General features: G+C 36.4%; 1 protein-coding gene across 1 annotated transcript in view; it reads right to left on the bottom strand.

Annotated features, from left to right (window-relative positions):
• The window catches only part of LRCH3 (leucine rich repeats and calponin homology domain containing 3), a 154,297-nt gene that overhangs the window by 57,088 nt on the left and 74,527 nt on the right, over positions 1-22,682 (bottom strand). Inside the window, 4 exon segments of the mRNA XM_020986024.2 lie at positions 1,999-2,092; positions 19,538-19,647; positions 21,348-21,371; positions 21,373-21,485. Of these exon segments, the coding sequence (XP_020841683.1) occupies positions 1,999-2,092; positions 19,538-19,647; positions 21,348-21,371; positions 21,373-21,485 (341 nt within the window).

The raw sequence follows: 22,682 nt of genomic DNA on the forward strand, positions 1-22,682 counted from the left end.
AGTCTCCTATAGTGGTGTCAAATTCAAATAGAAATGTATTCCTGCAGAAAATCATAAATTATCTAAGTTGTACTGTATTCTATTTTCTTAAACATTTCCCAATTACATTTTAATCTAGTTCACAGTATGCCACATATGCACCAGGTATGACATCCCTGTCCTACACCATCTACAATGCTTTCCCCTTGATTATCTCAGAAAAGAGTTAAGAACACCTTTTCTTCAACAGTTCCTGAGATTGTTTCTGGGCACTGTCTTACTCAACTCTTTCCTTTTTGTTCTGAGGAACCAGAAATGAGAACAAGTGAAGCCTGAATTAGTAGGTAGTCTAGATTACAGAGTTTTGTTGGGAGGTTGCCAATTTGCTCTGCCAGCGGTAGACAAAAGTAAACAGTAATGGAAGGAAGACTCAAGGAAGGAGTATGACTATAGCAGGAAAAGAAAAATAGGAAAGGAAGACAGAGGGATCAAATTAAATTGCCTTCTATATATAAGGCATTGTACTCTATCTTTGTACTTCCCTCAAATTTAATGCTTTGCACACAGTACTCGCTAAATAAATAAATAATTGCTAAATTGTTGAACTGATTTGAAAGCTGAGACACCCTATTCCTATTTCTAAAAGGCAGCAATAAAGTTTCTCCCTGAAAGGGTCCTATCCCCAGAAACCTTAAATGTTTTGGCAACAAGAACCCAAAGAATAACATAAGCCTCAAAGACTCTGGCCCACATTAGCTGTTGAGGCAAGCAAACCACATTACAAGTTAATCCAATTACAGGCAGGTATATGGCTTAGTGGACAGAATACTGGGCATGGCTTGAGGAAAACTGGAGTCCAAATTTGGCTTCATATACTTCACTAACTTAACCTCTGTCTGCCCCAAGTTATCTAACTGTAAAATGGGGCAAATAATACCACCTACCTTCCAGGACTGTTCTGAGGATCAAAGGAGGCAATATTTGCAAAGCACTTAGCACAGTGTCTGGAATATGGTAGGCTCTTTTCTTTCCTTATGCAATTCATTGACTAGTGAATTCTGGTATATCTACCCAATGCTCATTGTCATTAATTGCGTTAGAATTAATGATACAGCAAAAAGGTAACAGGCACTTAATCTGTATTTTATAGAGTTTTCCCCCCCATACATAAAAGAGTTAAAATTGGGTTCTGATTATTTTGAGGATTGCCATACGTACTAAGTTAATTCAAATTAGGTTATCTATACAAATACTCCTGAATATTAACTGGCCCACCATGCTAATTAAAGAAAAAAAATAGCTATATGCTGAAAAAAGACATAAAATTACCATGCTAAAATACAGTGATTTTAAAAAAATCTTTCAACATAAATAGAGATATATGTAGCTCTAAAAGTTTTACTGACAACTTTTTTTTTTGACACTGTGGTCACTTCCCAATATGCTTTCCACTGACCCTTCCCTTATGACCGAAAAAAAGATAAGCAAAACCAACCAAAAGAGCAACCTTACTTTGTAATGTAATATTCTGCACAAATATATCCTCACCACTATATGAAAAGCAGTGAAATATGTTTCACCATTAGTCATATTTAATGAGGTAATGCCTTTTAGTATCTTCATGCACATTACCCTAATTATTGTATATAAAGTTCTAGTTCTGCTTTCTTTATTTGGTATCAGTTCACTTACAAATCTCATATTATAAAGATATTTGATGCTTGATTTATTTTTATTATGACTGTTCTTTTTTATCATTTTAACTGTCATTCTTTTATAATTCAATTATAGAACACACTTTTGTTTTACATTAAGCATGACTGGGGGTTTGGGGAAGTGTGGTCTATATTCAGACCATCATGTATTTTTTTCATCTGTATATATATCTGTGTCTTTATAACAGCTATGTACAAGTACTTCCACACAGCATGGTAAAAATAAATTTTAGTTCTATTAATTAGAAAACATTTCATTTTTTGTCCTTATTCTCCCATCTCTGAATATTTAAAAATTACTTACTTCATTCCCTGACCACCTCTTATCACCACTGTCCACACTATTAAAACCAGAATCGAGGGCTCCATATGGACGACTTGAGTACAATTCTTCAGGGCTGAAAAGAAACAAATTTCAATTAATCTATATTGTTCAGCAAAGTCAAAAGTGGTACTTCTTTTTAAAATGAAATGATAGCATCAACAAATAGCAGTATTCACTGAATACAGTGGCTTGTACAGAATAAATGCACAATTGAATAAGCATTCATTTTGACCTTCTGATTCTCAGAATCCCAATTTTCCCTCAAAACTTTGCTCAAGTGTCATGTTCTACATGAGGCCTTTTCTGATGCCTCCAGCTACATGCGTCTTCTCTCTCATAAATTTACATTGTTATTTCTTTTATTTAAAAGAATTAATTCTTATAGTAACAAAATATTAGCATTTCCATGTACAAAGTAGAACATAAAAAGATGACCGCAAACGAAAATATAAATCTCCATTCCATGCCATTGGCTTTTTTATAAGTATAAAATAAATACAACATGTGCAATTTTTTAAATATTTTTTTCCAATTACATTAAACATTCATTTAAAAAAAATTGAGTTTCAAATTCTCTCTCTCTCTTCCTTTTCCCTCTTCCTGAGACAGAATGCAATATAAGTTACACATGTGTAATCATGCAAAACATTTCCATATTAGTCATGTTGTGAAAGAAAACACAGATCCCCTCCCCCCCAAAAAAAACCTATGGAAAAAAAAAAGTGAAAAATAGTATGCTTTGATCTGCATTCAGACTCTATCAGTTCTTGCCCTGGAGGTGGATAGCATTTTCTATCATACGTCCTTCAGAATTGTCTTGGATCACTGTACTGCTGAGAATAGCTAAATCATTCAATGGTTGATCATTGTTACAATACTGCTGTTAAAGTGTTCTCCTGGTTCTGTTCACTTCACCTGGATCAGTTCATGTAAATGTTTCCAGGTTTTTCTGAAAGCATCCTTACCATCATTTCTTATAGCACAATAGTATTCCATTACATTTACATACCACAACTTATATAGCCATTCCCCAACTGATGGACATAGCTCAATTTCTAGTTCTTTGCCACCACAAAAAGAGATGCTATAAAAATTTTTGTACATATAGGTTGTTTTCCTTTTTTTTTTTTTTAAATCTCTGGGATACAGATCTAGTAATGGTATTGCTGGGTCAAAGAGTATGCACACAAACTAAGCCAATGCAACTAAGATTAGAAGGAAGGTAGAAAATTGGGAAAGAATTTTTATAATCAGTCTCTCTGATAAAGGCCTCATTTCTAAACTATATGGAGAATTAAGACAAATTTATAAGAACACAAGCCATTCCCCAATTGATAAATGGTCAAAGGATATGAACAGACAGTTCTCAGATGAAGAAATTAAAGCCATCTATAGTCATATGAAAAAATTCTCTAAATCATTATTGATTAGAGAAATGCAAATTAAAACAACTCTGAGGTACCACATCACGCCTATCAGATTGGCCAACATAACAAAACAGGAAAATGATAAATGTTGGAGAAGATGTGGGAAAATTGGAACACTTAATACATTGTTGGTGGAGTTGTGAAATGATCCAACCATTTTGGAGAACAATTTGGAACTATGCCCAAAGGGCTACAAAAATGTGCATACCCTTTGATCCAGCAATAGCACTTCTAGGGCTATATCCCAAAGAGATCAAACAAATGGGAAAAGGACCCACATGCACAAAAATACTCATAGCATCTCTTTTTATGGTGGCAAAGAATTGGAAATTGAGAGGATGCCCATCAACTGGAGAATGGCTGAGCAAGTTGTGGTATATGAATGTAATGGAATACTATTATGCTATAAGAAATGATGAACAGGCTGCCTTCAGAAAAGCCTGGAAAGATTTATATGGTCTGATACTGAGTGAAGTGAGCAGAACCAAGAGGACTTTGTACACAATAACAGCCACATTATACAATGACTAAGATTGTTAAACTGAACCCTTCTCAGCATTTCAAGTATCTAAGACACTTCTAGAGGCCTCGGGATGGAAAATGCTGTCCACATCCAAAGAAAGAACTATGGAAGGTGAATCGTTATCACTTATTTTTGCCTTCTGTTGAGTTTTGTTTCATCTTTCTGATGGTTCCTTCTATTGGTTTTAATTTTTACTTACAACTTCACTAATGTGAAAATATGTTTAATAGGAACGTAAATGTAAAGCCTATATCAGATTGTGCGCTGTCTTGGGGAGGGTGGGGGGGAGGAAGGAGGAGAAAAATTTTCAACTCAGAAGCATATGGAAGTGATTATTAATAAATCAAAATAAAAATCAAATTTAAAAAAAACCCAAAAAACAAAGAGTACGCACAGTTTTATGGCCCTTTGGGCATAGTTCCAAATTGCTCTCCAGAATGGTTGGCTCAGTTTCACAATTCTACCAACAATGCACTAATGTCCTATTTTTCCCACATTCCCTCCAATATTTGTCATTTTCCTTTTCTGTCATGTTAGTCAATCTGATAGGCATGAGGTTTACCTGAGAGTTGTTTCAATGCATTTTTCTAATCAATAGTGACTTGGAGTATTTTTTTTAAACGTGACTATAGGTAGCTTTGATTTTTTTTGTTGCAACATGCTTTGCTCAAAGCTATTCTGCTTCTCTTCCTTCTGTTCTAGTCTGTGAATAAAAAAAAATGCTCCAATGCCTTTTTTTTTTTTTTTGCTTTCTTTCTGGCATCATTCCCCAACAAATCCTGTGCCACTCCAATTAAAAGGGTGGGAAGGGAGAAATTCTTGTAACAAATAAGCACTGAGAATTGAAAAAAAATCCACACAGTGACAATGTGCGAAAATATATTTTTCTTTCTGCACCACGACTCTATCACCTCTTTAAGAAAGTGATTAATATGCTTTATCACTGAAGTATTATGGAGATCTCTCTATGACTGGTCATTAAACTCTGCTTAAGTCCTTCCAAATTGTTTTCCTTTACAATGTTATCACTATATAAATTATTCACCTAGTTCTATTTTACTCTGTATCATCAGTTCATACAAATCTTCTTCCCAAGATTCTCCAAAATTGTCTCTTTCAGTACTTATGGTACAATAATACTCCATTACATTCACATACCACGGTTTGACTTAAGCCATTTACCAAGTGATGGGCATTCAGTTTCTACTTCTTTTCCTTACAATTCCTCCTTCAGGATTAGTAGATTTGTTTAGCTTGAAACTATTTCCTCTCTGGTATTAATCTCCTTCCTAATCACAGACTGTCCTTTTTTCTATGTAGGTGTTTTCCTTTTATCCTCCTGTCTCTTTCTCCTCTTAAACACCCCTGAATAGGTTTAATCCATTTCTAGAGTCTGTTTTTCTTATTTAACTTTCTAAGGCTCTGAAGGGATACTTGTTTCTTCTTCCTCGTTAGAATGTTGGCACTTTATTCTTATATAGCCCTTTCCAATTGCTCAAAAAAATTTACCTTTCTAGGTTTTGCCTGACTCTTGTGTTTTCATTTTGGAGTTACTATTCAACTCTGGTCTTTTCACAAGGAATTCTTGAAGGTCCTCTATTCCATTAAAAATGAACATTTTTCACTCCAGGATTACACTCAGGTTTGCAAGATAAATTTTTCTTGATCGTAAGCCCATGTCTTTTGACTTTTGAACCATTATATTTCAAGATCTCCTGTCATTTATAGTAGAAATGGCCAGGTCTTACATGATCTTGAATGTGGTATTTGAACCCTTTCTTTCTGGCTGCTTAGAGTATTTTTTCCTTTGGCCTGGATAGAAGCTCTCGATTATGGCTATGACATTCCTAGAATTTTTTCCTTTTGATATTCTCTTCAGGAGATGAATCATGATATTTTTCTATTTTACTTTGCCCTATGGTTTTAATAGAAACAGGCAATTTTTAATAATCATTTCTTGAAACACGATGTTCAATTTTTTTTTAAAATTATGGTTTTGAAGGAGTCCAATAATTCCTAAATTATTTCTCCTTGATCTGTTTTTCAGGTAAGTTCTTTTTGGTAGCAGAAACATTACAATTTTTTTTCTTTTTTCAATATTTTGATTTTATTCTAATATTTCTTGTTGTCTCATGACCCAATGATTTTTTACTTTGTTGCTACCACTTTCTCTTCTAAGCTATTTATTCCCTATCCAATTCTTCCCTCCAGGGCTTTTATTTCATTTTTTAAAATCTCTTGCTTCATTTCTTTTAGGTATTCATGTAGTTCAAGTGGAAAATCCATTTTCCCCGCTTAGAGTCTGTGTAAAAAGCTGATGTATAATTACTCTTTTCTTCTAGGTTGGATTTTTGGGAATCTCTGCATCCACTATAATTTTTTATAGTAGCCTATGTTTTCTTCTTATATCTTCAGCCTTACTTCCTGAATTGAGGCTTTGTATTTGGGCCAGGCTCTACCTCATTATGTATTTTTTGAAGTGGAATTGGGCAGTCAGTCTGGTTTTCAGGGTCACCTGCATTACTTGCTGACCTCCACCTCCCAGGGTGAGTGCCAGTATACTTCAGGGTCTCCTGGATCTTCAGAACTTCAGATTACTATATATATACAAGGTTCTCTAGCATCAGGAAAAACAGCTAGGGACTTCAGAATCCCTGCCTCTGCAGATCATGGTCAAGAGCACTGCTATGCCTGGGCTGGTTGCTGTAGCTCATTGTCACTTCCAAAGCCCATGCTGTGAATTTACTATCAGGGGTGAGCTGGTAAATGTTTAACAATTGGCTCTCAAAAAAAAATGTACTCATGACACACTTTTTAGTTTAATCTGCATTATTAACATTTTCTCCATTACTTATGTCTGGACAATCAACAATCACAAGTCACTTAAGCCCTGATTTGTAGTATTGATTTCCAAGGTGTAAATGCTCACACTGAAAATTTAACTATGAGCTCTTGGTACGAATCAGCTCCAGTACACTACTGTTTGCAACCATCTTTGGTGCTTTTTTTTTTTGTGGGAGCTCCCTACTCCTATGTAGCAGCTAAGTTCAAGTCATATTGGAAAATTTCTGTCTTATTTGCCTGTACTGCCATTGCCTTTTCTAGCATGCACCCTTTACTACTGCTCATGGGCTTCTGGTTTTTTCTTAATTTTAAATTCTGAGGTAGATGATATCATACTACAGTTTCTCACAAGATCACTTAATGTAATGTCCAGTGCTATTTTTAGGTTTTTGTTGCAGGTGTATGAAAGCTGGGCTGTCTTCTTCCACTGAAGTAGCTATCTTGCCAGAAGTACTTATATTTATTATATTTACACACACACACACACATGAAAGCTAGGTGGCACAGTGAATAGACTGCCAAGCATGGAATAAGGAAGACGTGAGTTCAAATATGGCCTCAGACACTTAGCTGTGTGACCCCTGGGTAAGTCACTTAATCTCATCAGTAAAATCTGGATAATAATAACGTCTACCTCCCAGGGTTGTTGTGAGGATCAAATTTAATCAAGTCATTTTAAAGCACTTAGCACAGTGCCTGGCACATATAAGCATTATACAAATGTTAGCTATTATTAACTATTATTAGTTATTTTATATATATATTTGTATCCAATTATGTATATATCTCCCCCTACTGGAATAAGTCCAAAAACTTTTTGTCATCGTTTCAGCAGTGCCTAACATAGTTCTTGGTCCATAGTGGACACTTAATAAATGCTTATCCACTGATTCATTAAGTATTTGGAATCAGTAAAATGTTTATACTAACATTATCAGATATTTTCAAATTGTAATCATTTACTTTCTCATCTACAGTAGAGACTCAAATACAAATTTACAATATAAGATTTATTTCTTCACAGGCTGATCTAATTATTTAGTAAATCTGTTTGAGTTGAACACTAAAATCTCTCAACAGGGATAAGACCTGGAATTTCATTAGTTTAGGGAACTTCCAGGTAAGGAAACTCCCTCTGTTAATGAAGGTCAGACCTTCACTATAACTTATAGTCTTTAGAGAGCTACTCTGAGCACAACTGGTTAAGTGACTTGACCAGTGTCACAAAGCCAATATGTGTCACAGGTGGTACTTGAACCTAGTTCTTACTAGCTTTGAGACCAGTCTTCTGGACACTAAGCAGTGCTGCCTTTGTAGTAAACAATATTTTTTTTGGGTAGAGGAGGACTAGAGAGAGAAGAATGAATTTTATGTTAACTCTCTTTTGTGCAGCAAGCAGTTTAGATTTAGACAACTGTATCATTTTCACGAGGACGTAATAACATTCCTGAGTAATGTAAAAATAAAATTACTCCTTAAATTTTGCTGAGGTAATACAAAAAAAGATGAATAACGTGTGACCAATGTATCACTTGTGATTCTTTACGTTTTAAAATAAGTGATAAAAAAAACCCTCCTCCTGCTTTTCTACCATAAAAATAATAAAAATCTTCTTTCATTTCTTTGTTATTGTACCAGTCTGTTTCTAAAATAATTTTTCTAAAAGGTAACCTTGAAAGCAGGACCTTTTATATTATATATATGCAATCAAGATAATGTTAGTGCTAACTGCTATTAAAAACATCACTAAGAAAAACCCTGAGAGTTAGCAAAGGTTAAAAATAGCTGTTTCTTCAAATTTTTCATGCCAGCATATTTGTAAATGCAAAAAGACCTAGAAGCAACCTAAACATCCAGCAATAAGAAAATATTTAAATATACTGTGGTATATGCAATTAAGATCAACAAGAATGAGAAACATAAAGTAATTTGGAAAGACCACTATGAAATATTGCAAAGCAGGGGGAAAAAATGGAAGCAGAAAACCAGTACACATTAACTAGACATATATGTATGTGAGGAAAAAGAAGGAGAATAAGGGGATAAATAAAAAATCCTGATGGACACTTAGGGACAGGTGCTGAAAGTTATGGCAGTGTATGTGTTGAAATTAATTATTTAAATGTTAAGTACCATAAAATATTTAATTAGTTGTATTACTTTAAATATATAATAGTTTTAAAAAATAATCAAGAATTTATTTACTAGGATCTTTGAAAACAAGCCCACAGAGCTTACAATTGTCAAATGCATGAAAAGAGGAAAAAGCCCGTTTTACTTTAAAACTTAATGTTTTAAAAAGCTCATTTACCTTTAATCTGGGACTGTGACTAGACAAATCAATAATGACTAACAGCTGTCTAATCAGTCAGCTGGTGATGCAATTGTATCAACAATGACAATTATCTGACACTCTAAAGATGGCAGATGATAACAACACAGTTGTGAAGCTGGCATTTGACACCCCAGGGAAGACATATGATAGGCCCTTATCGCTGAATGTTAAAAATGAATGGAGAGGGAGTGTGGAGTGGGAGGGAACAAAAATACAGGTACATTTATAAGATGCTTGGTATTTCAGAAAAAGAAGCAACTTTATACTTATTTAAAAAGAAAGTAAACTACCAAAAAAAACCAAACTAAATGCAATTTTGTAATATTTACAAGTTGGATTAACAAATCTTTAATTTATAAGTCTAAATGGAAAATGTATTTCTATTTTCATAAGAAAGTGAAACTGCATGATACAATACATAAAAATAACATGAAAGTTTAGCCAAATAGGTATATAATCTAAAGGCATAAATGCAGATTCTACTTTTACTTACGCTCTACTGTTCTTGCTTAATAATTTGCTCAAGAAGCCATCCTTTGGGTGATTTTCAAATTTAATTATTTGGAGATTGTGGAGTTACAGAATTTGCTTGATGGTCATTTAGAATCACAGGGAAAATACTAGGATTGTTTAAAGAGCTCTATCGTTTCTCAAAAACAATCCATCCCATCTTCTTTCTTCTATTCAGTTTTGGTAAATTTATTGTGTCTGTCCAAAACATATATTCCCAGGGACTAATTCCACAGACTATCCAGCCAAATATATATCATAGTTATTCATTTGGCTTTATTTTGTGGACTGTTCAGTAGATACCATTCCCAATGGTTGCAGATCTAATTAAAAAGACCGTAAAATATTAGGGGATTTGATACAATCAACACAATGTCATTCACAAATGAAAGCTGCTATAAAATTTCACACTCTACAGGGAATCCTTTTCTTTATTTGAGCACCCTCCATGACAGTGATAAAACAGTTTTGGCAGGAACCTGCCACTGTATTTTACGCATCATTTAATGCTGACTGTTGAACAAAGTTATCCCTTGCAACATTAGGAAATCTTGGATGATTTGGAGGGGAGGAGGTAGACAGAAGAAATTAAACTGAGTTTGTAAGTAAGATTAAGACCTGGTACACTGAACAAAAATACGGAAGTCATGAAGAAGTAGTAGTTTTGGAGGAAAAATGATGAATCTGTTTAAACACTACTGAGCTTGAGGTGACAACAGGTCATTTAAATCTGTATGTTAATAGGGCATACCCATTAATGTTGCATAACTTCAAATCGGCCTCACTGCTTCTAGGCAATCCTACCGTACCTCACTATCCTACTCAACATAGCAACTCTTCCAAACCTTTTCATCCCTCCTCAAATCTCCTATGGCACCCTCTCCCCCACTTACACAACTGGGAACTTTGCCTGATATGTTGCATAAAAAATTGAAGACAGATGTCTTCTGTCATCATCTCTTCCTACACCTCTGTATCAAATGAGGTGGCCTTATTCTTTATGAAGGCCAACAACTCTTCCAACTGATTGAGCAATCCCATCTTCTCTTGCAGAGTGTTCCCCTCTATCATCCCCACTCTAATACTTCATTTTTTGGTCTTTTTTTCTTTATATGAGGCAACTGGGGTTATGTGACTTGCCCAAAGTCACACAGCTAGTGAGTGTTATGTGTCAGGTCCTCCTGACTCCAGGGCCGGTACTCTATCCATTGTGCCACCTAGCTGCCCCTAATACTTAATTTTTTTAATCACTTATTTTCAATTTCTGGCTACTGGTTCTTTCTCTATTGTCCATGCTTATGTTCACATCTTTCCCATCCTGAAAAAATCCTCACTTGATTCTTCTAGTGCTTACTATCATCCTCTGACTCTGCTGTTCTTAATAGCTAAACTCCTAGAAAAAGCCATCTACAATAGGTGCCTCCATTTTTCCTCCTCTCACTTTCTTCTTAACTCCTTACAATATGGTGCCCAGCTTCATCATTCTACCCCAAATGCCCACTCCAAAGTTACCTATGATTTCTTAGTTGTCAAATCCAATGACCTTTTCTCAATCCTCATTCTCCTTGATATCTCTGCAGCCTTTGACACTGAAATCACCCTCTCCTCCTAGGTTTTCAGGACACCACTCCTTCCTAGTTCTCTTCCTACCTATCTGACCATTTCTTCCAAGTTCCTTTGCTGGATCTTCATCCATATCACACCCTTTACCACAGAGGTCTCTCAGGGTTCTCTTTTAGGCCTTCTTTTCTTCTCCCTCCATATTACTCCCCTTGGTGATTTCATCAGCTCCCAAGGATCTCTATACTGATGATTCTCAAATCTATTTATCCTGCCCCAACCTCTCTGATGATTTCCGATCTTGCATCTCCAATTGTATTTCAGACATCTTGAAATGATAGCCAGTAAACACCCAAAACTCAACATGTCCAAAACAGAAATCACTAGCTTTTCCCCTTCCTATCTTCCCTATTACGATAGAGGGCAACACAATCCTCCCAGTCTCTCAGGATCACAATCTAGGAATTATCCTTGATTTCTTACTCTCTCTCATCCCCTCAAATCCAATCTGTTGTCAAGGCCTGCCAATGTCACCACTGCAACATCTCTTGAATATTCCCCCATCTGACACTGCCACCACTCTGCTAAAGGCCCTCATCACCTCACTCCTGGACTACTGCAATAGCCTGTTGGTGAGCCTGCCTGCCTCGAGTCTCTCCCCACTCTAATTTATCTTCTATTCAGTCACAAAAGTGATTTGCCTAAAGCACAGGTCTTATCATGTTCCTCCCTCACTCAATAATCTCCACTGACTCCCTATTTTTCCTAGAATACAAATACAAATGCTCTGTTTGGTATTCAAAGACTTTTCTAATCTATGCCCTTCTATATTTCCAGTCTTATTCCTTATTCCCTGCCTTATACTCTTTGTTACAATAACCCTAGCCTCTTGGCTCTCCCAAAAACAAGACACTCCATCTTTTAGCTCTGGGAATTTTCTTTAGCTGTCCCCCATGCCTGGAATGCTCTCTCCTCAACTCCACCTGGCTTCCTTAACCCAACTAAAATGCCACGTTCTACCTGAAGCCTCTTTCAACTCCTCTTAATTTTAGTGCCTTCTCTCAGTTAAATATTTCTTATTTATCTTGTATATAGCTTATTTGTAACCATATTTGTTGGCATATTGTTTCCCCCTTTAGAATGCAAGCCCCTTGAGGTCATGCTCTGTCTTACGCTTCTTTTTGTATCTCCAGTACTTAGCACGGTGTCTGACACATAGTAGGTACTTAATAAATGTTTCTTGATTGACTGATTTAAGCAGAGGTGTCCAGCTGAAAATTGCAGATTCTAATCTGAAGCTTGGAAGACAGGTCAGTTGGAAAAAAGATCTGGTAACTGTATAGAGATCGTAATTGAGGCTGAGGGTGCAAATGAGATAATCATGGGAGAGACTATATAAAGAAAGGAGGAGGACATGAGATATAGAGGGCAGAGAATGACTATACTAAGAAGATGGGAGGAAGAAAAGATGACAGTAAGACAGAAAAAGAATAAAAGAGTAAGAAACACTAGTCAGGTGACAAATCTTATTGATTCTAGCTCCACAACATCTCTTGCATCCATTCTACTTCTCTCAAACTATACCTCAATAGCTTTTGCCTGGCTCACTGCAAAAGCTTTCTCATGTTTCTGTTTTCTCCAACTCATCTCCCACATGGTAGCTAAACTGGAATTCCTAAAGTACATTACTTAGTATGTCACCTGACTGTTCACCATTGCTTCAAGATAAAACAATTTTTTAAAAATAAAAAGTAAAAATTAAAAAAAAAGTTCTTTAAAGCACTTCATAATTTGGTTCCTACCTGTCTTTCTTAACTGATCACAGTATTACTCTCCCACCCCATGCATTCTACATTCTAGTAAATAAACGACTTTGTTTTTACTGGCTTACTTCTTGTTCCACATAAGTATCATTCTACTTCTCACCTTCGCGCCTTTGCGTAGGATGTCTTCCATGTCAGGAATGCTCCCTATGACCGCTTCCAAAAATACCTCACTTCCTTCAAAGCTCAGGTGCCACTTTCTAAAGAAGGCACTCTGTCTGATCCCACCAGTTGTTAGTTTTCTTCTCCTCCCCCTGAAATTACTTTGAATTTACATATTTCGCATGTACATATGTGTGTAAAAGCTATTTCCCTCAGCAGGACATAAGTAACTTGAGGGCAAAGACTTGCATTTTTGTATTTGCATCTCCAGCCAGCACCTAAACAATGCCCATCTAATATACTGGGGCAGCTAGATGGTGAAGCATACAGACTGCTGGGCCTGGAGTCAGGAAGATTCATCTTTTAGAGTTCAAATCTGGCTTCAGACACTTCCTAGCTGTGTGACCCTGGGCAAGTCATTTAACCCGGTTTGCCTCAGTTCCTCATCTATAAAATGAACTGGAGAAGGAAATGGCAAACCACTCCAGTATCTCTGCCAAGAAAACCAAACCCCAAATGGGACCATAAAGAGTTGTACATGACTGAAATGACTCAACAACATTTATATAGCATTTAAAGGCTTGCAAAGTGCTTCACGTTTGTTATTTCTTCTTTTATTTTTGAGTTCTGAACTTAAACATTCCAAAAGGGTATTTCCATGCACAGAGTAAAATACTAAAACAAAGAAAAAGAAAAAAGATTATATATGAATTGTATATGAAAACTGTATATGAAAAAATGAATTTTAGTCCCCTCCTGCTTGTTGTTTTTTTAGTACATAATAAATTCAATATGTTACTTTCAAAACCGTCCTGATTATGTTTTTAAATTTTTTAATTTTTTTAATATAAATTTATTTTTAGTTTTCAACATTTACTTCCACAAGATTTTGAATTCCAAATTTTCACCCCATCTTGCCCCTCCCCCACCCCAAGATGGCATGCATTCTGAATACCCTTCCCCTAGTCTGCCCTCCCTTCTATCTCTCCCCCACCCCTTCTCTTATCTCCTTCCCTTCTATTTTCCTGTAGGGCAGGATAGATTTCTGTACCTCATTTCCTGTATTTCTTATTTCCCAGCTGCATGTGGAAACATTTTTTTTTAAACATGTGTTGTTAAAACTTTTGGTTCCAAATTTTCTCCCTTCCTCCCACCCCACCCACCCTCATTGAAAAGGCAAGCACGTCAATACAGGCCATACATGTGTAGTTATGCAAAACACTTCCATAGTAGACATGTTGTGAAAAACTAACTCTATTTCCCTTAATCCTATCCTACCCTCCCCATTTATTCTATTCTTTGTTTTGACCCTGTCCCTCCTCAGAAGTACTTCCTCCTTTCCCAATCTGCTCTTCTCTCTATCATCTCCCTGCTCTCTTGTCTCCTTTCTCCCCTATTTTCCTGTAGGGTAAGACAGATTTCCATACCCAATTGAGTGTGTATGTTATTCCCTCCTTAACCCAAATCCTATGAGAATAAGATTCTCTCATTTCCTCTCATCTTCCCGTTTCCCCTCCACTGTAAGAACCTTTTCTTGTCTGTTTTGTGCAAGATAATGTGCCCCATTCTACCTCTCCCTTTCTCCTTTTTCTAGTATAATCCTCTCTCACCCCTTAATTTTATTCTCCAGATATCACCCCTTCATCTTCAACTTACCCTGTGCCATCTATCTATCTATCTATCTATCTATCTATCTATCTATCTATCCATCTATCTATCTATCATCTATCTATACATATATATAATTTTTCCCCTCCCACTACTCTAATACTGACAAAAGGTCTCATAAGTTATAAATATCATCTTTCCATGCAGGAATGTAAACAGTTCAGTCTTAATAAGTCTCTTATGATTTCTCTTTCCTGTTTACCTCTTCATGTTCCACCTGAGTCTTGTATTTGAAAGTCAAATTTTCTATTCAGCTCTGGTCTTTTCATCAAGAATGCTTGAAAGTCCTCTATTTCACTGAATGACCATCTTTTCCCCTGAAGGATTATACTCAGTTTTGCTGGGTTATATGTTTCTTTTTGAACTTCCTTCTATTCTGCCCATTTTTAAAAAATGTTTTAGCAGCCCTCTTTTTTCACATCAACATTACTAACTTTCCCTCTTCTCTTTAATCTCTGTCCCCCAGTCAAAAAGATTGGGTAAAAATATCACCTTGCAACAAATAAGCAAAGTTAAGTAAAACAAAAATACGAAGTAGCCATACCTGAACTGTGGGTCTCCATTTATACTTTAGGTCTATCATCTAGCCATAAGGAGGTGGGTAGAGTGCAATGGAGAAATGGCTGTTCATTGCCCTGATCAAACTCCTTAAGTTTTACAAAGCTGGTTCTCTTTAAAAGGTGTTATTCACCTATAGAGTGCTTGCTTGGTTCTGGTCATTTCACTCTGTATGTGTTCATATTGCTTAGTATTTTTTGAAATCATAGTTTTCATGATTTTTTTGTGTTGCAAAAAATATTCATTATATTCATATACCACAATTTGTTAAGCCAACTGATAGGTACCTCCTTAATTTCTAGCTCTTTGCAGTTTTTCTTTTTTCCTTTTAATTTCTGCTTCAGGATCATGAAGTTTTTTTTGCTTATAATTATTCCACTCTTGGCATTATTTGCCTCTTGAATGCCCTCACTCATGTGTGTGAGCGCATGCTCAGCCCTCCTCTGTTCCGTTCAGAGTGAGGTTCATCCGGTGTCAGTTGAGCCTGGAGGATTTGAGTTCAACTCTAGCATTAAACACTTACTAGACGTGTGACCCTGGACAAGTCACTTAACACTCTGCCTCAGTTTCTCCATCTACAAAATGGTGATAATAATAGCACCTACATCACAGGGTTGTTGTGAGGATCAAATGAGATAATATTAGCGTGGTACCTGGCACATAGTAAGTGCTATGTAAAGGCTAGCTATTATAATTATTATTTCTCTATGCATATATACATTCCAATTATGAGAAATAACAAATTCCACCACCTGCTTCCTCCTTTGTACACTAGTATACTCGTTTTACCTCCTCCACTCCCCTCCTTCTCTTTCCCTCTCATAACTCTCAGAAGAGAAGAAATCCATCAGCAAGTCCTCCCATTCTTATTTAACTCCCTTTCTTTGCATTTCAAAGTTCCAATTCAGCTCGTCTTTTCATCAGAAATGCTTGAAGTCCTCTATTACATTTAGAATCTATTGTTTTCTTCTGTAGAAAAGTTCTAAGACTTTCTCGGACTTGTAGCACTCAGGAATAGAGCCTGACAAGCTTCTGGCTTACTTTTTCGTGCCAGCTTTGTGGTCAGTCTATACTATACTGTATTGCCCATGGGCTTCTGGCTGACTTTTTTTGGTAAAGTTTTGGGATGGCCCACCTGATTGTGGCTCTTTGGCACTTGAATTCTTTTGTTCTGGTGCCTGCTTGAAGTAGCTGTTCTTTAACCTGGTGACCCAGGATATTGGCTAAGATGTTCCTGAGAATTTTCATTCTGGGGCTTCTTTCAGAAGTGACTAGTTGATTCTTTCTATATCTACTTTGCCCTCTGGTTCTATGAGATCTGGGCAATTTTCTTTTAAGATTTATTGAAAAAGGATATCTAGGCTCTTTTTTGGGGAGAGGGGGTAGTGGAGTTCAGACAGTCCAATGATTTTTAAATTTCTCCTCCTTCCAGCCTGAGACATTTCTAGCTGTGTGGCCCTGGGCAAGTCACTTAACCCTGATTGCCTCCAAAATTTTTTTTCCCTCCTTGATCTGTTTTCCATGTCAGTTGTTTTTGCTATGAGAAACTTTCAATTTTCTTCTATTTGTTCAGCCTTTGAACTTTGTTTTAATATTTCTTGTTGACTCATGCAATCATTGGCTGTGATTTGGTCCACCCTAATTTTCAGGCAGTTTGTAGCTTGGGCAATGTTTTACAACTCTTGTGTCAAGCTGCTAATTCTCTTTCCTATTTATTCTTCCATAGCTCTCATTTATTTTCCAATTTTTTCCTTGAATGCTCTCATTCCATTTATGAAAGCATTTCTAAACTTTTAAAAAAAACTCAGGTTTCACCTCTTCTAAGAATTCTAGTTAAATTTTTGCTCAAGCTGTGTTTTTCTCTGAGGCAATCCTTGCAAGAACAAACAGCTATTGTACTCCACCTCTATCAATCAACTGGAAAACTCTGTGAACTCAGAGGGGCAGAATTATGGCTGCCTTTTGGTTTGGGATTCCCACTCTGGTTATTCCTTTGCAGACTAGGCTAGACATTGGAAGTGAGACCCTGATTTTCACCTGAGGTATGAGCCCCACTGCTGTTGCTAACAGCTTCTGACTTTCCTCCTTTCTCTGTGACAAAGGTGCCAGTTAGAAAGTGGCCACAGTGCAGTGCCTCAGTGTGAGTCTGGGTGTGCCAATGTGTCTGAGACCTCCTGTTGCTCTTGAGCACAGCCTCCACCAGGTCACTGGAACACCATGCAGCATGCTCCTGGCCCTACCCTATCTCCAGAGTCTGCAGACTTCTGTCTCCCTATGTCAAGCTGGACTGGACAAAGGACTCACTGTGACTTTTTCTGCATTTCCTCTAAGGATTTGGTCTGGTGCATTTTCTAGATCTATTAGGAGAAGTTTATGGAGAGGAGCTTGCTACACTGCTTCCCATCTTGGCTCTGCCTCTCCCAGTGTTTTGATTATTGCTAGCTCATAGAGGCAGCCATTTCTGTTTATTTCATTCTAATGACCAGGAATTAAATTACATGGGTAAGCTTTACAATTTTTTCTTCTAAGGTACTTACTCTCCTTCCAAATATTTTCTCCAGAGCTTTTAGTTCATTTTTCTTGCTTTGTTTCTCCTAAGTATTCATGAAATCTTCATGGATAATCTGTTTTTTCCTTTGAATTTCTGTTTGCAGTTATTCTCTTCTTTTAAGATAGATATTTGGGTATCCCTAGATCTATAGTAATTCTTCATAATGGAGAGATTTTTTTTCAGTTTACTTATTTTTCCTGCTTTAGTTTCTGAACTGGGACTTTATGCACAGGCCAAGTCCTCTTCTTCACCTTTTGCTGGGCTTCTGGGCAGGATCTGCTGGTCTGGCTTGTTCCTGACCTGGGTCACCTATGTACTGCCCCACCAGGTCTTTGAGGTTCAGCATTTAGGATCTTTAGAGACCTCTGTGAAATCTTGCTGGTAGGACTTTAGGGCCCTGGATCTGGGCGTCCCAGTCCAAGTGCTGCCACTTCTAGATTTGACACTGCTACTTCTTGTCACTTCCACGGTCCAGACTGGGTTTCTCCTCACCAGGAAGCTTTCTCAGAAGAGCTTTCCACTTTGGTCATGAGGGGAAGCTTCTGGCTTATTTGTCTGCACTGGCTTTGCTGGAGCGTTGTGCCTTTGCCAGTGCTTATGGGCTTCTGACTAATTTTAAAATTCAGTTCTAAGGTAGAAAAAGTCACTTATTCTAGTTTCTCATTGGATTTCTCAATTATTATTTGATTGGGTATAGTTTTTAGGATTTTGATCTAGTAGGTATGTGAGGGACTTGGATGCCTTTATCCATTTAGGCAGCCATCTTTGCTGGAAGTCTCTACTTATGTTATTGTACAACAATCCTTAGAGGTAGGTGCCATTATTAGATGCTAAGAGAAGAAGATTTCCTTGTTGTTAAATATACATCTGGATATGTTCTGTAACTTTAAAGAAGATAAGTGCATTTTTCTTTTTTCAAGAGGCTATGATCTAGGGGAAATCTGAGCATGTATATAATGGAGGACAGAGGCAATAAAATGGTAAAGAATTAAGATGAAAAGAGAAAAGGACAAAACTTTGTATTTGATAGTCATAGTTTTTTTGTCTTCTCCCTGGTGGTCAGCTGCCACTTCTTGTTTTTGTCAGTGTAGCTTCCTCTAATAATTTCCTTTTTAAAAAATTTGATTCTGTTGGTATACTCAAATTATTAAAACCATATTTAAACACAGAGCAACCAGGCTCTGAATAAAGGCATAAGGATCCTTCTTGAAAATTTAGTACGAGCTTCTTCTCAGCAGCAATTATGACTTCCTTGCTGGTTTACTGAATTATTCCAGATACCTGAGGCTGCTGGATCAGTGACCTCCTGATAAATGACAAGTTCTCTTTGTATTACTTTGTAGCTGCTTTTGTTCACTTCTCAGAACAATCCACATCCAACTGAACTTAAATGCCTTCTGAGAGGTTATCATCTGCAGTTACTAAACTATTCAGTCTGTCTTTAATTTTCCAGCTACTAGATTTTTATCCAATTTAGACAATCTAAAGAGTTGTGTTTAATTTAGTAACTTAAAGAGGCAAAGGAAAATGTTTCAAGCCATATATAGTTTCATCTAATTTTTATTACTCTGTAGGGAGAAGTGGTAGGTCATAATAGATAAAAGAAAAAACACTTACCAGGAGCCAAATCCCATAGGCCTCCTATCATAATCTGGCAGGTCCGGAGCAATCTTGCATGCTTGTATGTTCAAGTATTTAAATATGTGGATTTTGCCTTTTATACATATCTGGAGAAAAAGAAAGAACAAATAACATGGTCACGTACTTAACCAAAGTACTATTTTATTGTAGGCATGCCTTTTTAAAAACAAGTTGTGAAAAAAGTGGCATTTCTATATACTTAAGTTAGAAGAAAAATTAAAAAATGAATATTAGTGTTAAAAATATGAGACTGTATTTGGTAGTATATTTTTTAGTGGAAAATTAGTGCATAGTGTATATATCTATATCTCTATATATAGATATGTGTGTGTGCGTGCATGCTCTCACACTACATGTTACTGTAATATCCAGTATGTTTCAATAAGTAAGTAATTCTATCACCTTTGACTTTTAAGTGTAGAAAATGAGACAGTGATTAAAATACCTGTCCATCATTAGTGGTATTAGAATCTCTAATTTCAAAATGGTATTCAGCTAAATGAATAGTGTCTAATTGTTTAAGGTGGGCATTTTTTTTTTGCCTTGGAAAGCCCATGGTGTTACATAGACTTGTATAGACCAGACATTTTCACAGAGAAATAAGTGTCTATTCTTATACTAACTTGTTTTCTATACTCAGTGTATTAAAAATTTCTTCCCAGGTACTGTCCCAGGTAATGCTTGCAGATTTTTTTTACTACAAAGGTACAAGTGGCAAGGTAGATAGAGTGTTGGGCCTGGAGTTAAGAAGGTCTGAGTTTAAATGTAGCCTCAGACACCAGCTATCGGACAGCAGACAAATCACAATCTATCTTACTTTCCCCAAACCTGAAAAGGGGAAAATAAAAACACCTATTTCCCAGGGTTGTTCTGAGGATCAAATGAGGTATTTATAAAGTGCTTAGCTCAATGTCTAGCATATAGTAGGCATTTAATAAGTGCCTGATGTCTTCTCCCTACCCCTCCATCCCCAAGGCTATATCCAATTTCTCTCATATTAAGAGAGTTCCTTGCCATCTTCAATTCTAGTAAGAGGAAGAAAAATAACTGGAGGACATAGAATAGTGTATACTATACCAGTATCAAGAGCCACATGCTTCCAGAAGTGAAAATTTAAATTCTTTGGGACTATTACACCCATCTATATGTTTCACCGAGATTTATAGCTGCCAGTCCAATTAACAAATAATCAGAATTGTGTAAGAGCAGATAGTAAATAGCAGATATAATTTCAATTCTGGAATTCTATTAACTATATTATAGCAAATACTATGAGAGCTGATGGAACTCTGCTAACAAAGGCAAGATTACATCAGAATTGTATTCTATTTGGAAATTATTGAATAAATTATATTCAGTCATTATTGTTGAGCAAATGCTTTGCTCTGCTAAATGATAAACTGACGTTTTTAGAAACATTGTTACAAAAATAATCCCTAGATAGACTAAATGGATATTTTAATACAGAAAACTGAAGAGCATAATTTTCTCTTCCTTCATAATATGTTTGATTATATTTTCAAGGAAGGAATTCCAATTGTAAAAAAGGAAAGGAAAGAAGGAAGAAAAAAAGGAAGTTGTGAGACGGGGAAGAAGAAAAGAGAGGGGAAGGTAAGGGGAAAGAAGAGTGAAATCAAGAGATCTTTCCCACCGTCCACCTCAGCTATTCAAAACTTCTAAATAATAACATAACTTTTCTTAAAGACTTCATTCAAAAAAGAAACTTAAGTGGAAATAACCTAACTTTCAAATTCTGTCTTCTACTCCAACAGTTACAACAGTTCACCTGTGCAGGAGGAGACTGGAGGGGGGTTGTTATCTAGGGTGATCGTCTGTAGGTGCCTGAGGTTCCGGTAACAAACAGGGATGGATGTAATCTTATTGCAGGAGAAGTCTAGCCGTATTAAAGGCAAGTCGGCGAGCTCTGCATGTATGGAGGGAAAATGGAAATGTTCAGTCAGTTCAACCTAAAATCCCAAAGAACTAGAAATCACATGACCATGATTCTTACAATACTAAACACATTTTTTACCCAAACTAGAATTGGCACTAAAAAAGGCTTTAAGTCAATCATTAAGCATGATCAGAAATGCTTTATACAATAAGTTACTACTCTTTGAAGACTAAGCACTGCAGGAGAAGACTGCAAGGAAGGGATCATAATTCCTGTTAAGCAAGGAACAAGGGCGCACCACTCGGTCAGCACTACTGAGGGCTCTCAACTTTTCTTGCTCCCGAGGTAATGGGTTAGTCAGACTAAAGTCCCAGAGGAAGCAGGATGAAGACAGAGAGAAAAAAGAAAAGATATATAAATTTGGGATAGTCTAGTTGGGTTGTGTGTATTGGATGTGTTGGGAGTTTTCTAGAATTTTGAGTTAGGAAGCCCAAATGTCCATTTATACTCTGAACTAATGAAATTCCTCAAAAGGTAAGATTACTGATAAAAGAATCAAGTTTTATACAGTATAAGGGTCCTGATTAATCCATGACATCAGTCTCTAAGGATTAGAGATGTACCTCAACCATCCCTGGTTTATTTCAATTTTCATTCTATCTACATTTAACATTTTTTAAATAAACTTCAGTTAAATACCATTAGCTTTTGTATTTTCCAGAATGAAGAATTTACTCTGGAAATTCAATTTCTTTTCATCTATCATGACAAAGAGGGACTTCACTCTCATTACATTTGCAACTTGAGGATAAATATATAGATTTTTGCCACATGCTTCTCTGTATCCCACCTATAGTGCCTAGGGCTAGGCATATCATGTAGCACACATTCAAATAAATACGTAGTGAAATGGAATATGTATCTCCTCAAAGAATTTTTGTGTATTACTCTGTCATAAACTTTCTTTACCAAAAATATTTGTTTCCCGAAGCATTTATATAACTTGAATGCTCAGGGATCATGCCCTTATTAAATTCCACCAATTTCCTACCAGAGGTGAGTTTTACGAGTCTGTAACTCCTAGAATCTTCTCAGAAGTTCTTCATGCAAATGGAGGAGGAGCATCAACTTTGACAAACCAAAACAAAGATGATGCAGTGGAAGAAACTATCAAATAACAAACTAACCAAAACAGGCTAAAGAGAGACCGTGATTTTCAGATATAAT

This window comes from Phascolarctos cinereus, unplaced genomic scaffold (genome assembly GCF_003287225.1).
Source record: "Phascolarctos cinereus isolate Bilbo 61053 unplaced genomic scaffold, phaCin_HiC Scaffold_726;HRSCAF=1367, whole genome shotgun sequence".
NCBI classification, from domain to species: domain Eukaryota; kingdom Metazoa; phylum Chordata; class Mammalia; order Diprotodontia; family Phascolarctidae; genus Phascolarctos; species Phascolarctos cinereus.